General features: G+C 45.6%; 1 protein-coding gene across 1 annotated transcript; it reads right to left on the minus strand.

Moving 5' to 3' along the window:
• Positions 1-4051: 4051 nt before the first annotated feature.
• On the minus strand, positions 4052-15786 carry Sgcb (sarcoglycan beta). Its single transcript, XM_051170447.1, has 6 exons — positions 15709-15786; positions 12257-12466; positions 9753-9938; positions 8919-9110; positions 8603-8734; positions 4052-5032 (listed from the first exon to the last, which is right to left on the minus strand). The coding sequence occupies exons 1-6, from the start codon at positions 15745-15747 to the stop codon at positions 4829-4831; spliced, it is 963 nt and encodes a 320-aa protein (XP_051026404.1). The 5' UTR covers positions 15748-15786; the 3' UTR covers positions 4052-4828.
• Positions 15787-16161: the final 375 nt, after the last annotated feature.

The following is a 16161-nucleotide window of genomic DNA, read 5'->3' on the forward strand; positions in this document are numbered from 1 at the left end:
AGAGACGCAAGGCAGACAATTACCATCAGCTTTATCTGTACAGCTGCTTTCCACATCATCTTGCAATATTTTAAATATACACAAAAAGAAATAAAAAATGATCACGAAAAGGATGTCCTGCTCCGAACCATGGAGGTATCATAAAATACAGAAACGTCAAGTCTTTGTCACCCTCCTCTTGAGGAGCAACTGTAGGGTTTGAAACAAGTGTGTATAAGTTACAGAGGCTGAATGCATCCAGGAAAGTGACTATAGCGGGAGGGGCAATGGATTCTTGAGATTTGCCTTAAGCTAAACTCTATGAACACTAAAACCAGAGTACAAATAACCCCCTTTCTCAGCCACACGTCACCATTCCTTCCCAGTCACAAGCCCCCTCTGTCTGAGTCGCTGCCACAGCTGGACTGCTAGAACAGCTGTCCTGAGCTCCAGCCCTTGCTTCTGTTCTTCTCTCTCAGTTATGGGTAACTCCAAAGGATTTTCCCCCAAAATGCCATTTCCCTTATGCGTTTTTCTCCTTTGCAGTTTTGAAGTGTCCCTTTAATTCCCCGTAGCCCAAATCCCCAAGGTTGGCATTCAAAACGTCCCACAAAGCAGCTAGCCTGATGAGCTACATTTGCTAAACTCATGTCAGGTAACTGCAGGATGCGGCCCTGGGCTGGAGCTTATGTATGTCTACCTCACAGAGAAGTGAGCTTTTCCTCACCCGTGGTCAGTGCCATTCCCCGCTACAGTCTGAATCTTGCATGTTCATCAAGTCTCATCTCAATTCTTACAGTCCGCACCTCTCTTTCTTACCTTAGCCAATACTCTGCCTTTGCTTTCACAATACTTTCAGTAAATAGTGAGCGGATGCATTCAGTACCGTTCAACTTGACAGAATGCCGATGCCATCGCACATTGTCAGCGCCCTGCTTTGTGTATTCCAAACACAAAGCAAAAAGAGGGCAAGTATCTCCCCCACCCATGTTTCCTAGATTTTGCTCTGGAGTCTTGTCACTGGGCTGTGCTTTCTGCATGGATGAACGTGCAGAATGGAGGCCGTTCTCATGACAACGTCTAAACTGTTTCATACAAGGTCATTTGCCCCATATTTCAGAGGACATTGAAATTTAGGTACATAAACTGCAAAGGCGCCTTACCTACAGCAAGGAGTCATTTATAGTATGTCCCTTACGCAATACCAGAAACTGAATTAGTTTTCCTAGTAGAGTGGTATTTGTTTCCATGCTAAAGCTGCAGTCATTGTGCATACAACTGGATGCCAAGTGAACGGAGTAACAGCAAGCAAAACCAAACCAAACCAGCAGTCATAAACATGCACACTCCTTTGCAAGAATGAAGAAAAAGATGGGGTGGAAAAAGACATATTTAAAAAGTGATATAAGTATTTTTATAGCCTGCCCCTTTCAAAGGGAAGACATTGATATATGAATAAATATTTACATTCAAATAGGCAGACTGGGATAACTTTATATCTAAAATTGAAAGTATTAATGTTAAGAAGCATTGTTTATATTACATACAGAACTCCCACAGAACCCAAAACCAACTAGAGAACCCCAGGGAAAGTACAAACAGTAAGTAGAAAGTAGGTCTCTACCTAGACTTATTAAAGTTTCAGTGTGAGGAATCACGAGTAATTGGGGACATGTGTACATCAGAGTGTGACAGAGAAGGTAATAGGAAAAACTGAGGTAGAGAAAAGACGAAGATGAATTCTTCCATAGGAGACTGGAAAAGAGGAATGAAAACAGTGAGGTTCCTCCGGTGATGACTCTGCTCCTGGGCCTACCTTAGGGTCCTGAGGTGCTTCCCCGCTGGCCTGTCTCCAGCCTACCCAGATATGTGGGGCTTTTAGATGTGTGCCCTTGAGGCTCCACCCATCTTGCCCGGCTCTGCAGCCTGCCCCCATGCTGGCTCTTTCCGTAGCTCACGCACACCCTTTCCTGGGCCACTGGGGAGAAGCCTTCTGTAAGGCACAGAAGGTGGGGCTACCTAAACCGGGAGTGCCCAGCTTTCCAACTCTGACTTCAGAGATGTCACATAAACAGGGCTCGATGTCCCAGTCCCTACCGGTGTTTAAATCTGTGTGTTTATGTTAACATAGAAGCTCATTAATAAAGTCATTGAGAAACTGGCAGCAAGGTTCACAGAATTTTATTGTAAACAGAGATCACCAATCTGAAGCATATTATAGGTTTATTTTGTGTGACATAACTATTAACTTTGCCCCTCTTGACATCATTTAAAAGATTACAATAACCAACACGTCAATGACCTCCTCTCCATTAAGTTTAACCCTCCTTTAAAAGACACTCATCAAAACCATGTAGAGATTATTCCTTTCATAATCAAAACTGTCACACAAAATTTAGCTTGCTTCTGTCACAATGCAAAAAAGATTGCCAATAAAGCATATTTTAAAAGATTGCAGATGTTGGCTCGCTGCTCCTGCTTTGCGTTGTGTTTTTCCCTCTCCCCCCTGGACAGTCTCTGAGAAATCCTATGTTTATTTCATCTGTCTCTTTGCATCGATATCTACCTCTAGAATCCTGTCTTTACTTCAATAAACGCGTGTCTGTTTTCCTCACTGGGTCCCTCTTCCAGGGCTGCTGCAAGCCCTCTCAGAGCGGTATGTGCAAAACAGAAGAAATGAACACAGGAGCAAGAATTCGCCCCCTGGTGGCCATCTTGAGCAATGCGGCTTCACTGTGCACCCAAGCTCCACTTTTCAGCAGAGCTGCTAGGTCAGTGTGTCAGCGGGTCTACTTGCAATGCGTTCTAAAATGCCATACTCAGTAGCGACCGGCTTTACAAAGCATCAGCATCTTCTCTCAAGTCAAAGCACTCAGTGGAGATGCATCAAAACACAAGTGTTTCTCAAGGAAATGTAAAAATAATTTTTTTCGTGAATTGTATTTAGTAAATAATACTTTGTAATATAGTGTTCTGTGGTCTTAGTAAAAATATTTATTTAAAGAAATTATGAAAACAAATTTAAATAGAACATGTAACAAATGTACAGTTAAAAATACACTGAGCATGGAAATGAGAATTCCAAACATGATTTTTCGGAGCATTATTTAATTATTAAATGATACTTGAATATATCCAGAGTTCATAAATCACTCTCTTCATGTCTAAGACCTGCACTTAGTGTCATGTCTCAAGTCAATTCTTACTTAGCCTGAGTTCACAATCTATAAGGTATTTAGTTCCCCCCCATCTGACAGAATTGCGGCAACATTGAACACAAATTGTTTTATATATTGATTTTCATATCACATGGTTCTGAGTGACCATGACAGAATACAAATGTCCTTCTGTGTAGCTAGGCCCATAATATCTCCCTACTGTCTACTTTAGAGATATGTATTCTGGGTCTCTGATCCCATGTATCTTAGTAGTGCCAGTTAATTCCTTTCAAATCAAGTATAAAATATGCTAAGAATCAACTGGCTTGAGGGACACAAATAATTAAAATGAGACAGTGAAATGAGGCGGCAGAGATAAAGGTTTTATACCTAGCTAAGATGACCCGTGTCATGTCTTACATCAGCACCCTTATTCTAGTGTATACCACTGTCTAGGCACAGGACTCTTCTCAAGGGCGATGCTGTTACGGGACACTGGAGGGAACACAGGCCAGCAAAGCCTATTGAGGCCTCGCCTCCCACTTTCTACTGAGCTTCCTCAGGGCTTAGGGAAAAGTGTGTGGGCCTCTCTGCAACCCATCCAGGTGCTCTCATGGGACAAGCAGACCAAGGATATCTTTCTAAGCTTGGAACTGGCTCAGGATAGTTTAAAATCTGACAGTGATTGGTCATGTTTTGCTAACGTATTCGAATTTTAACTACAGTAGCACAATGCTTGATTTTTACCTATTAGGTAAATTAGAAGTAGGCCTTTCCCATCCTTTGAGAGTTTGAAATAGTTGAAAATTCAGTGTAGACAGTAAAAAAGGCAGAAAAGCATTTGGAACCAGGTTTGTCTGGGTTGGACTGTGTTGGCTTCCAACCCAGAGTCCATCATCCTTCACTGTGTGGTACGGGCGGCTTCCCTGACTTCTCTGACTTTCAGTTTCCTTGTGGGTGAAGCTGGGAATGAGGCGTGACGTGGAGAGCTGCAGTGGGAATTAGAGAGGTCAGTGCATGGTGCCCAGGACAGCTCAGCAAGACGGTGACAGCTAAGGTTCCTGCTTGCACGTGAGGGCTGCGATTGTTTTAATGTCTATACATTGCAAAGACTTATATGGATCATTATTTCAAGTAAACATACCATGACAGAGCATTTCTTTAGTGCAAAACTAAGGAAACATAGTTTCTTACAAGCTTGTATATAGAAAGTTTTAAAATGACTTGTTTGTGAAAATGTGGCTTTGGGTTAATGCATTAAAAAATCTGTGCCTTCCCCTTTAAAAGACAGAGCACAGACAGTGATGCTGTGCCCTCCAGACACTTCTAGTGGATCTCTCCCTGTTAGAAATGGCCAACGGCTTACTTACGGTGAGTCTTCAGCCCTTTGTCCTTTAGACAAGAGATTGTAGAAGGTTAAAAAACATGTCAAAGATTAATTTTGATTATATTAATTTCTCATTATTTTAGAGAACTGTTGTTTGAATTATCAGTGCAGCTTAATAAAACATATTAGAATTTAGGCACTCAAAAATCGCTTAAATATGCAGAGTGCATAGCAGATACAGTGGCACTCCCCAGTTAAAGTAAGTACAAGTTATGGCAAATTCTGTAAAAACATGGTTCACGTGCATTCTTAAAAAGGAGAGGTCAAGAGATCTGAACCCACTGACCCCTGGGGATGGATTTTTTTAGTGAGTGTTGCCACAAGGATTGTCTGAGACCTGGCAGCCCATGTTGTGGCCTGTTACTTGCACTCTGAACAGCGTGCCGTCCGCACACATGCAGAGCTTGTAGCGCACCCAGTCACCACTTCCTGACTGGTCCCCGCTGGAGGAGCTGGGCAGACGCAGTGGGCTGACCATCACGGTGCCGTTGAGGATGATGCTGTTTTCCTGTGAGGACAGTAATATGGGTTAGTTACTGCCACAAACGGGTAGAGAAGAAAGTTATTAAACTAGACAAGACTTAGGAAGACTCACAAAGCGACTCTTCAGTTACTCAGGCTGTACTGTGCATCAACAACCCTGCAACAGAGCTTGTACACAGTACTCAAACCCACATTCTGTGCACGGTGTGACTGATGGTGACAAAGTCCTGAGGATTTTCACTTTTTGATCCCAGAGAATTTTTAGTTACTGATGATGTTGATATTGAGGGAGAAAGACAAGTATTTCTCTATTATAGGAAACTAATTTTAACTAATAGAGATTTAATTAAATATTAAAATTATATAGTTTATTAGACCAGGCTTTCTTTTCTTTTTTCTCCTCTTTCTTTTTTTTTTTTAATTTATTATTATTTATTTATTTATTTATTTATTTATTTTGAGACAGGGTTTCTCTGTGTAGCTCTGGCTGTCCTAGACTGACTTTGTAGAACAGGCTGGCCTTGAACTCACAGAGATCCACCTGCCTCTGCCTCCCAAGGGCTGGCTGGGATTAAAGGTGTGTGCCACTGTGCCCAGCTTACAAAGAAACTGATGGTTTCTTATTTAAACTCATGGCTACAGAATCATTCTCATACTGAAGGTTCTTAAGACCGTGTGTGTGTGTGTCCCTCTTTATCATATTCTTTGTGGAACGGTCTCTCACTGAATCTGGAGCTCAGCGTATCAGCTAGGCTGTCTAATCTGCCTGCTCTACCTCCTCAGTACCAGCATTATAGGTATGTGCCACTGCCATGCCTGGCTTTTTATTTGGGTGCGAGGGTTCTGAACACAGGTCCTCACGCTGTTTGGAAGTACTCCACCAACAGAGCCGTCTCGACCTCCCAAGGTACCAGTGATTCCTACTTGTCTCCCTCCTCCTGCCTTTCCTTCCCTCCCACTTAACAAATAATTACTAAATACTGTCACGTGGCAGTGGCAGACACCATGCTAGGTGCTGGGGACATGACAGTAAACAAGTGTACAATGGGCACATTTCTATAGAATGCCACTCCCTGGAGTGAGGCAGACAGTAAACCAACAAACAGAAAGCTCTACAGGGCACGAAGGGGAGAATAAACGCTGCAAGGAGAGACAAGCAGGGCAAGTGGCTGAGGGCTGTGTGTTACACAAGGTGGCCAGAGGAGGTCTCCCGGATAAGGTCACATTCCAACAGAAATGGAGAAGTGAGGGAGTGGGGCAGGTGGGTAACTGGGGCTGGGCACTCCAGGTGGAGCGAAAGGGTCCGCGGTGAAGATGTGCCGTACCTAAGGGATCCACGGCAGAGGAAACACGGAGGCTACAGGCCTGAAAGACTGGGGAGCAGACTTAGGGTTTGCTTTGAAATTAGAAGAGGAGCGCGCATCAGGCGGGAAGTGGCACGGTCTTTCTAAAGGTCCCTCTGAAGTAGGCACTGTGGCACGAATCTACGTTGCCAACATTCCAACCCTGGGGGATTTGAGTCGAGGCCAGCCTGGGGTACTGCAGAGACTCTGCCTCAGAAAACACTGGCTTCTGGGTAGAGAAGAGGCTCCTAACACATAGGTAAACGGCAAAGGGAAGCCGACGGGCTGCTCCAACGGTCCACCATGTGTGCCGCAGCGGCGAGAAGCCAGAGAAGCAGCCAGACGCTGCGGGCGCCCGCAGGTGGAGCTGAGCTTGGCCAGTGGCTATAGGGCAGAACACCGAAAGAAATGCGTGTTCGGTGAGGAGACAGGATGTCAAGATTTCATACTTGTTGGACAGCAGATGCCGGTGGGTGTGGCAGTGGGGAATCCTAATTAACAGGAAAGGCCAGCGCAGAGTCTGTGAGCACAGGCGCCATCACTTTAGGGAGGGGCTTATAGCAGTGGGAGCTGGCAGCAAAGTGGAAGAAAAGGCTGACTGGGGTAGGGTGGGTGGGGGGCGGGGCTGCTGTTGTCTGAAATGCTTGGAACAGAACCATTTCGTGTTTCTGAGCTTTTGGAATATCTACATAGATTTTGCTGGGCGAACATCCAAAATTTCAGAATAAAGCACTCAAAGTTACTTTGAAATAAGTTGCATGTAGGAAAGTGTTAAGGGACCTGTTTCCAGTTTTGTTTCTATGCTGCCATCTTGTGGTCATTTGATTTTATTTTCTTGAAAATATTCCTTAAACAGTGTTCAATGCACTGTAGCATAGGACTAAAATTAATAGTATTTGTATATTTAAAAACAGACAGGAGAGATTATTTTGAATAACCTAAGAGCATTGGCAAATCTCTGAGATGACGTGCATATTGGTTATTCAAAGTTGATCATGTACACATAGATCAAAGCTTACAATGGACCCTATAAATATGAATATCACACGTCCATTAAAAATAATAGTGAAAAGCAAAATGTAAAAGTAATTTGGTAAGATTATTATTATTATTATACTCTAAATCAACTACTGATACGACAGACGTACACAGCCGAGTATGTTTTCAATACTAGAAACTAGTATGTATACCTCAGACTATGTTAAGGGTTGTTACATCAACAGGCAGAATGGGATGGGAATTTTCTGGTGGACAGAGTGAAAGACTCAGGTAACTCGCATGTGCTCTCTACACCAAGAACTTGGACCTCACCCCTCTGACCTCTAGTGCCAACGGCACTCCTCAGCCATGGCTGCTTGTCATTCCTCTGAGAGCTCCCACCACGGCACACTGGAAACTCCTCAGGGTGGCTGCCATGCCTTTGGCAGGACTTATAGCTCCTATCTGTCTTTATCGTCCTGAGGTGGTATTAAGCACTTTAGGGGGAAATGGTCAAAGTGAAACGCCTATTTTTCTTTCTAAAGTTTATTATTGCTAAGAATTATAAAGCTGGCTTTTTAAAAAGGGGAGAATGACTTCTAAGAACTCAGCCTTAAGGCTGCCTTTGTCATGGGATGCAAGATGCCCGGAGGCATGTGGGAGGGCTCTGTTCTGGCTGAACTGCGAGCTAGTACGGTGCGGTGCGTGAGAGCTATGGCTCTTCTGTATGAGGCAGGAGACTGGCTGAAGCTCAGAAACAACCCAGGAAGTTGAAGCAAATGCCACAGTGAAGACTGACTCTTTCCCTTTCGCAGCTAACAGGTGCCAGATAGCAGTACGTGTGCCATTCACTTGCTGTTCTCTTCATAGCCTTGGACACAAAACTCAGAAATGGACGGGAATAACCTCAACCAAATAGCAGCAGCTACATCAGGGGACATGTGCTTTGATCTCCTAAAATTCTCATCAGAGGCCTGTTTGGGTCTTATTTTTTATCCTTTTAATATAACATAAAAATAAAGACAGCAGAAGTAAAAATCAAATCACCTGCTTCTCATCACTTTTAGCTAAATATTGTTAATGTTTTACTACATCCTTCCAGGTTTTATAAGCTGCACATGCTCTGAGAGAAATGAGATATTTTGCAAATTGTTTTATAGCCTGCTTTCATTTCATAATCCATATGGGAATCTCATCATAACAAAAGTCATTTTCAGTAATTATATACTATTCCAAATGATTATCTTAAATTCACACAGAAAAAAAATACTCACAGCCTTTAACTCCACGTTACCCCCCGTGTGAAACTCAATGGTTTTGCCCATGATGAACACGCCTTCATTACCACGCACAATTGCACGCCCATCGACTTTGATATTTAAGTCACTAGTAGCGTTGCTGGTAATCTAAAGATGAAAACCAAGCCGAAAAGAGTTTGTTATTTAACGAGAGAATCATTATCATAGAGAAATGAAAGTTTCAACTCTGGATTATGTGGGGCAGTTTTATCACTGTGGGAGTTAACACAAAGAGAGGGCTTATTACTGTGCATGCAGGGAGCAGCAGCGACCCTAGACGACTGAGCCGTACCCTTTCAGTTGACGCTTTCTGGACATTCAGACTTTTCACTCCGCTTGGCAGATGAAACTCGTGAGTCTCGTAGTCCGTGCTGAATAAGATGTTCTGTGTCCTTGGGTCGAAAAACTGCATCCCAATGTCACTGGTGATAGAAGTTTTGTTCTTTTCGATACTCAGCTTGGTTGTCCCTTGCTGAAAAACAATCTTCAGGAAAACGCTGTATTATGAGTGTGTTTTCAAAGAATGCTACAAAGCAATACGGGTAAAAAGCCAAACTGACAGTAAGAGACAAACTCTAAGTTTTTCTAGCTGCACCTGCCCACAAGACTTTGGATAACATACAACTTTAAAATGAAGGTGTGTGTACTCCTTTGCTTCTATACAACGCACTGCACAACAACACAGGTCACAGAGAACATGACTGGGGCCTAAGATGGCCACGGGAGAGTCAAGAAGACACCCTTGACAGCCTGTGTTTTAGCAACCACTGGGGCTTGTCTGCCACTGTGTAGCATTTCTCTTCCTGATTCCCAGAATCTGGGCTTTCGGACCCGAAAGGAGCCTATACAATGACTTTGCCACGTGGAAGAGAAAAGAGCAATCTATATATTCTTATGTCATCCAGTGTGTCTACAGGGGAAAACATCTAGAATATTAAGCACACAACTCTAGCAAGATTATAAAGCCAACGGCATTACTGACTGCTGAGTATTTATGAATGTGGATTAGTTTGTATATAGTTTGCATATTTTTAAAAAGAAGAGAGCAGTTTCCAGTATTGAACTGTAGGTTTTTGCGAGAAAGGCTGTCCGTGCCCCTCTACCAGCCTTGAGTGTGGACACTTACTGGCTGGTTGTTGCCAGTGATGAGCAGGTTTTCATTCCGCCTGCCGCCCACTGTGCTCTTATACAGCGGATGGATGACGCCCATGTCAGACACTTGCTTGAATCGCAGCAGCCCGCTCTCGTGAAACTCCATGCTATCACAGCCATTTGGCCCAATACGAATCACGGCCCAGATGACAAGTGTGATCTGAAAGAGACATGCCTGCTGTTTACTAGGCACACACCAGACACACACGGAAGGAAACAGGGATGATCATGTCCAAATGTGTGACGTCTCCTGACATGTTTAATCAGTGAGATAGGCTTATTATTATTATTATTATTATTATTATTATTATTACTACTACTACTACTAGTATTATTATTACTATTATTATTATTTTGGTTTTTTGAGACAGGGTTTCTCTGTATAGCTTGGCTAGCCTGAACTCACTTTGTAGACCAGTCTAGCCTCGAACTCACAGTGATCTGCCTGCCTCTGCCTCCCTGAGTGCTGGACCCTGAGTCAGGGCCTTACACAGTACAGGCTGGCCTCTCATGAACTACGTAGTCAGGCTGGACTTGAACTCCAGATCCTCTTGCCTCTACCTCCCAAGTCCTGGCTTTACAGGTGTGTGCCACCATGGCTTTGTGGGTTTGTTTTCTTCCATTCACTTCATGTTTTCCATCTCCCTGAGTTTCTCCCCCACCCACGGTAGGTATTTCGGTGTCGTTCTCAGTTCTTACAGTTACCCCCATACACCCACTGATCCCTGGCACAGTGCGCATCCTTAACAGCATAGCTGTAAAAAGTTCAGAGAGAATTCGAGTGACCCCATAACCACTGTCTCTTCAGCATCTCCTACTGGCATTTAGCACTGCAGCAGGCTCATAGAAGACTCTCTAGATGGTTTGAGCCTTCTGACCTACAGGCTTTCCAGCAGGGAAAGTGGGCTTTTGTACTGGCCCTGTCAAATGCCACTGTCATGCTGCATTCTTTCTCTGGGTACATTAACTCTCCATAGAGAGGGTCCTCCGTCTCCAGCCTGCTTTGAGGTAGCTGGAGGTGGAGGGTAAAGGTAAAGGAGTGTGGGGAGTGAGCCTCTGCGCTCAGTGCCAGGGTCCAGGGTGCAGTAGTCATTGGTTCTAGCTGTGGTTAGAGAGCGCATCTGCTTAGCTGCTGGCTGGGAGGTGAGGCCCAGGGAATTTCACTAACGACAGAGTTCTCACACAAGTCATCTCTTTTGGCTCCTGTCTTGACCCTGATTGGTAAGGCCCTTGTCTTCCAACTCTGGCTCCTGCAAGGTGCTTTACCAATACAGGGTGTGACCCTTTGCCAACACACACACACACACACACACACACACACACACACACACACACACACCCCTGCACGCACGTATGCATGCATGTGCACAAACATGCACACGTACTCGAACGTGCACACTCACAAACACACACACACACACGCACGGACACATGCACTCACACACATATTCAGACACTCATACATGCACGCACACAAAACACAAACACACACACACACACACACACACACTCTTTTTCCCTTCTGGTAAATTATCTGCTATTCCCCCGCATCTTTTGTCTTCATAAATTACACCTTAGGATTCTGGGCACTTCTTACTCCCTTCAAATATATTTAGGTTTCCTGACGCTGTTACTTTGCCAGAATTCTCCAATAAAGCAAATGTGTAAAGCACAATAAATTCAGAAGGCACGCTCCCAGTAAAGTTATTTATGGACCTTCCTTTAAAGTGTGTGGCAGCTCTCACCTTAGCGAGGGATTAGACACAAATGTTTTGAAAGTACAGGGAATACAAAAGCTTGCTCAGAAGAATGGTGGGGAGCAACGGCTCACTTTGAATAGATAGTGTCATTCACTGAGAAGGTGGTGTCAGAGGGTCCAGCACTAACCACCATAGTTGCAATCTCAGGTTAAAGAGCCTCTTCCTGACAACAGTGGCTATCCAGGGGAAGGCACAAGCCAGGGCCTCAGCCTCAGAGAGAACGGGCTTGGCAGAGCCTTCAGCGTGACACTAGGGGCTGAGACTACAAGACACAGACTTTCAGCTCCATCAGAGCACCATGTTTTATGAACAATGCGTAGGAAACATTGAATGAAACTGTATTTTTTAAGAGAGAAAGGGCAATAAACTCACAGTGAAGCTCTCTTCCACTGAGTTTACACGCTCTTTATGAAAAGGCAACTCCTTTAAAGGGAGAATCCACCAGTACGTTTCTAGATGAGACTACTATGTGGATGTCGTATCTTACTAGGTTTTTTTCAATTCTGTTCCCACATTTTTATGGCACTGGAGAGAGAAGCCTATTAGGTTTTTTATGTTAAAGCGCTAACTAAAACTCATGAGGAGATAAGATGTATAGAAAAGTAGAAGACAGGACCATCCTAAAACACAACACACAAGCAAAATCCATGATCTCACTGTAAAGATGTGAAAGTCCTCAAGGTAACTTAACAGAGCATGCTCTGCCCTGAATACTTACTAGCAGGTTGATGACAGCCAGGATGAAGAGGAGGATAATCACACAGATGGCTAAGTTGCCCTTCCTCCCTCTCAGCCCAGTTTTATGGAGCCGATCTTCATCAATAGGAATATACCCAGCTTTAAAGTTACTATTGTGTTCTTTGTTAACGTTCCTTCGCTCCACAGCCTTCTCTCGCATGGATTTCTTCACTGGCCCATTGGAGCTTTGCTAAAAACAAACAAACAAACAAACAAAATGCAGCCATGAAGTTCAAATCCACGATGAAGGAAAACTGATGTTCCACGCGTAAGCCGCAAGCCATGTTGAGCTGCAGGCGTCAGGGTTGCTGTTGTATAGTACATTTTCTCTCTGTTTCACTCATCCTATCGTCAGTGTGGCTACAGTTCATTCCTGGGGAGAGCTGCATCCATACACATTGCCGTGGGTGATGCTATACATTTTTCATTGACATGGAAAGAATTTGGGATGACTGACACAGTGACTTACAGCTCAACAGATGAAAGCCTACGTTATTCTAGATTAGCAGTTCTTAAAGTGGTCAGGGCAGCTGCATGTCTGAGGGGGAATGTCAACTCTTTTCAGGGTCTGAAATGTCAGACACATCTTAAAAATAACGGTAGGATTTGTTTTTTTACCCTCCTACTCTTTCCAGGGGCCACGTTCCCATTCCGGTACAATAACATCATCATTTGAAGAGTTAATGAAAGGTTTGCTGGGGCATTCCTACGTTTTCATAATTTCTAATAAATACATGATTTCTCATAAGCACGACAGCTAGATAAGAGTGTAAATACGATCTGGGATTAAAAAAAAAACAAAAACAAGAACTTCTGGCCCTGGGTAAGTGACATTAAACAATCATCTCATGTAATACAAACACAAAAAGGCCAGGGGGAATGGTTACTGCCCAAATTTCCATATTTTTTCAGAGCTCTGAAACAATTTGCTTGCTGTAGAAGGCACACACACTGAGGACTGTATGCTTGCACACTATCACAGTAAGACCTGCGCGGTGTGCTATCTAGCACATGCACTCTCTATGTCAGCGTGCCCAAATCCGTAGTGTAGGCAATACATACTGCAGAGTTCAAACTGGAGGGCTGAGGCATTCTGGAGTTTTTACGAAACTGGGAGGAGCAGGTAGATCAGATACGGCAACCCCGGGAGAAGGAAGGTGAAAAGTAGAGACAGGTGGAGACAGTTCTGAGCAGGGTGTAGGCTTTCGTCTTACTGGGGGACACTGGGGCTTTCTGAGCACAAGTCACATATGTTTCCAGCATGCTAAGTGCTAGGTGGACACGCACAGAGGTATTCGGGCTCCTGCAGAAAGTGTAGCAATGGAGGGTTGAGGTCACGAGGAATAAATGAAGGTGCGAAAACTGTAGTGAAAATGTGGTACACAATAAAAGCATACTGTATAAAAGGTGAACTTTATCCTGGGGGCAGTGGGGAACTACTGTGTTGCTGCTGCTGCTGCTGCTGGTGGCCTCCTCCTCTTCCTCCTCCTCCCCTTCCTCCTAATCTTCTTCCCTCTCCTCTCCCCCCTTCTCCTCCCTCTAATTCACTCTCCTAATCGTTCCCCTTGTCCTCTTCCCCCGACCCCCCAGACAGGGTCTCTTTGTGTTAGCCTTGGCTGTCCTGGACTCACTTTGTAGACCAGGCTGGCCTCAAACTCATAGCGATTCGCCTGCTTCTGCCTCCCGAGTGCTGGGATTAAAGTGTGCACCACCACGCCCGGCTTCCCCATGTCCTCTTATTCTGCACTTATTTCTTTAGTGTCTGTGCCTGTGTGTACGTGGGGGCACATGCACCACGGTATATGCATGTGGAGAAGGTCAGAGGGCAATTTCCGGGAGCTGGTACTCTCATCTCACCATGTGGGTTCTCAGGAGTGAACTAAGGAAACTTAAGTTGTTAGGCTTCATGTTGACCACCTTTATCCATCTTGTCGGCCTCCACTGAAGCCATTTACCCGGAAGCAAAATCCTGCCCCAGCTGAGAAGAGCTGCTATAGACGAGCTAGGGGAAGGAGACGCCAACAGCTTCCTCTGGAGGTGAAGCTGGAGCAGAAGGTTTAAGAGGCAGAACCGCCAGGACCGGGGACTGTGACACAGAGGGCTCTACAGTGACCCCCCCCCCACTGCCCCCCCCCCCCCCCCCCCCGGCCCCAGCACAGCCACAGCTCTTTCTGTTCAGATGCAAAGTTGAGGAAAGCGGCCCATTATGCCTGAAGTGTTTGCCTCCCTATTTCTTGTCAGTGAGTCCTGCCCTGCTTAGGGTAGCGAGCAAGGAGGCGGCTGTAGCCTTTCAGTGTAGTCAGAACAGAGCTTCCGAGCATCAAGAAGACAGCACGGGGGAACAAAGGCGCCTGTAACTCAGAGGCTGATCTAGTCCAGGGGTAAACTAGGAAAACCCAGGAATGGCTCCATCCCAACAAGCCCCCTTCTGGCTTTATTTATTCCTTTATATTTTGTTGTGAACCTGCACTTTGCCTGTTGTCACAGTTGACTGTTCGATGTTTGTTTAGCAGATTTCATGTCGGGGTTTTTTTTTTTTTTTTTTTCTTTCTTTCTTCTATCCCTTAGAAGGAGTCCTCCAAGACCATATACCTAACAGGTCTGTCTCTAAAATGTTGGCCACCTAGGAGAATAATCCCCAAAGTCAACTGAATATCCCCAACTTTGTCACTCCTCCCCAACCCAAAGATGTTACAGGATGGGACTTTTAAAGAGAAACTATCTTACCGGTTATTTTAAAAGGGAAACTGCAGTAAAGAAGTGACTAGAAAAATAGTTTATGATACTAAGTCACTTTGGCAACTACACGCACGGGCGTGTATTCACACATTTCACACACATACACATATGTGCATGCTCAAGAACAGCTGGACATTTTGAGGGGAAGCCTTTAAACTATTCTAGGCTTACAACGAAGACCAGGATATATTTCACAATGCCTTTCTTAAAAGTATCTTAAACCCACCAGACATGAGCCAGTTTTATATTGGTGTCTGAATCGCCTGAGAAACCAAAGTGGGCGGGGAAATCTAGGCTGTCTGCACATCGGGCACCGCAGAAATAAGACCTGGCCACGATCCACTCCGGGCAACAGCTGACCACGACTTGGCTGGTATCGGGCAGCCTCCCCGGCCCCAGCTGACGTTATTTTTATCCGCATGGTTTCTGGCTGCGGAGAGGTACGTCCAGGCGCAGGCTCCGCAGGCCGGTGACCCGTGTCACTCCTGCCGAGGGAGAGCTCCCCTCACCGGCGCGGAGCCGCTGCCCGGGGTCCCGCCCGGCCTCCGCCAGCATCTCGGCTGCGGACAGCTCCTGCCTCCCGACACCCGCCGCCCCAGTCCCTCCCTCGCGCCCTCGTGCCCGCCCTCCGCGAGGTCGACCCGGTTCACCCAGATTCCCGAGCCTTTGGCCGGCCGCAGCAGGCTCACAGACCTGCTCGGTCGCAGCAGCCGCTGCCGCCGCCGCCGCCATCTTGGCCCGCCGCAACCCGCGCTTGCGCTCTAGAACGGAGGCGGGCGGGGGGGGGGGGGGCGCACACCCTCGCTGGCCACGCCCTGCCACGCCCACGTCACTCAGAAATTCAGAGTAGGTAGGAGTCTGCAGGTTCAGATCCACGGAGAGGGTCACCGGCGACCGTGGAGCAGCTGCGGGTTGCATGGGCGTGGCACAGATAGCATGCGCTCTGGGGCATCCTCAAGTTCTTTGGAAAGGACGCCCTCAAAATCCAAAACATACCTTCCCCATCTAGGGATACTGTACTGTGCCGAGCTGTGACGAATTGCGAGGGAGAAGTGCCGTCGAGAGTCTTCGTGGGCGAGGCTTGGGTGAAGACAGAAGCTAGGAAGCCTAAATCAGTATATACCCCCCAGGAGGTCTGTGAAGTCA

The sequence above is a fragment of the Acomys russatus genome, chromosome 28 (assembly GCF_903995435.1).
Source record: "Acomys russatus chromosome 28, mAcoRus1.1, whole genome shotgun sequence".
Taxonomy (NCBI): Eukaryota; Metazoa; Chordata; class Mammalia; order Rodentia; family Muridae; genus Acomys; species Acomys russatus.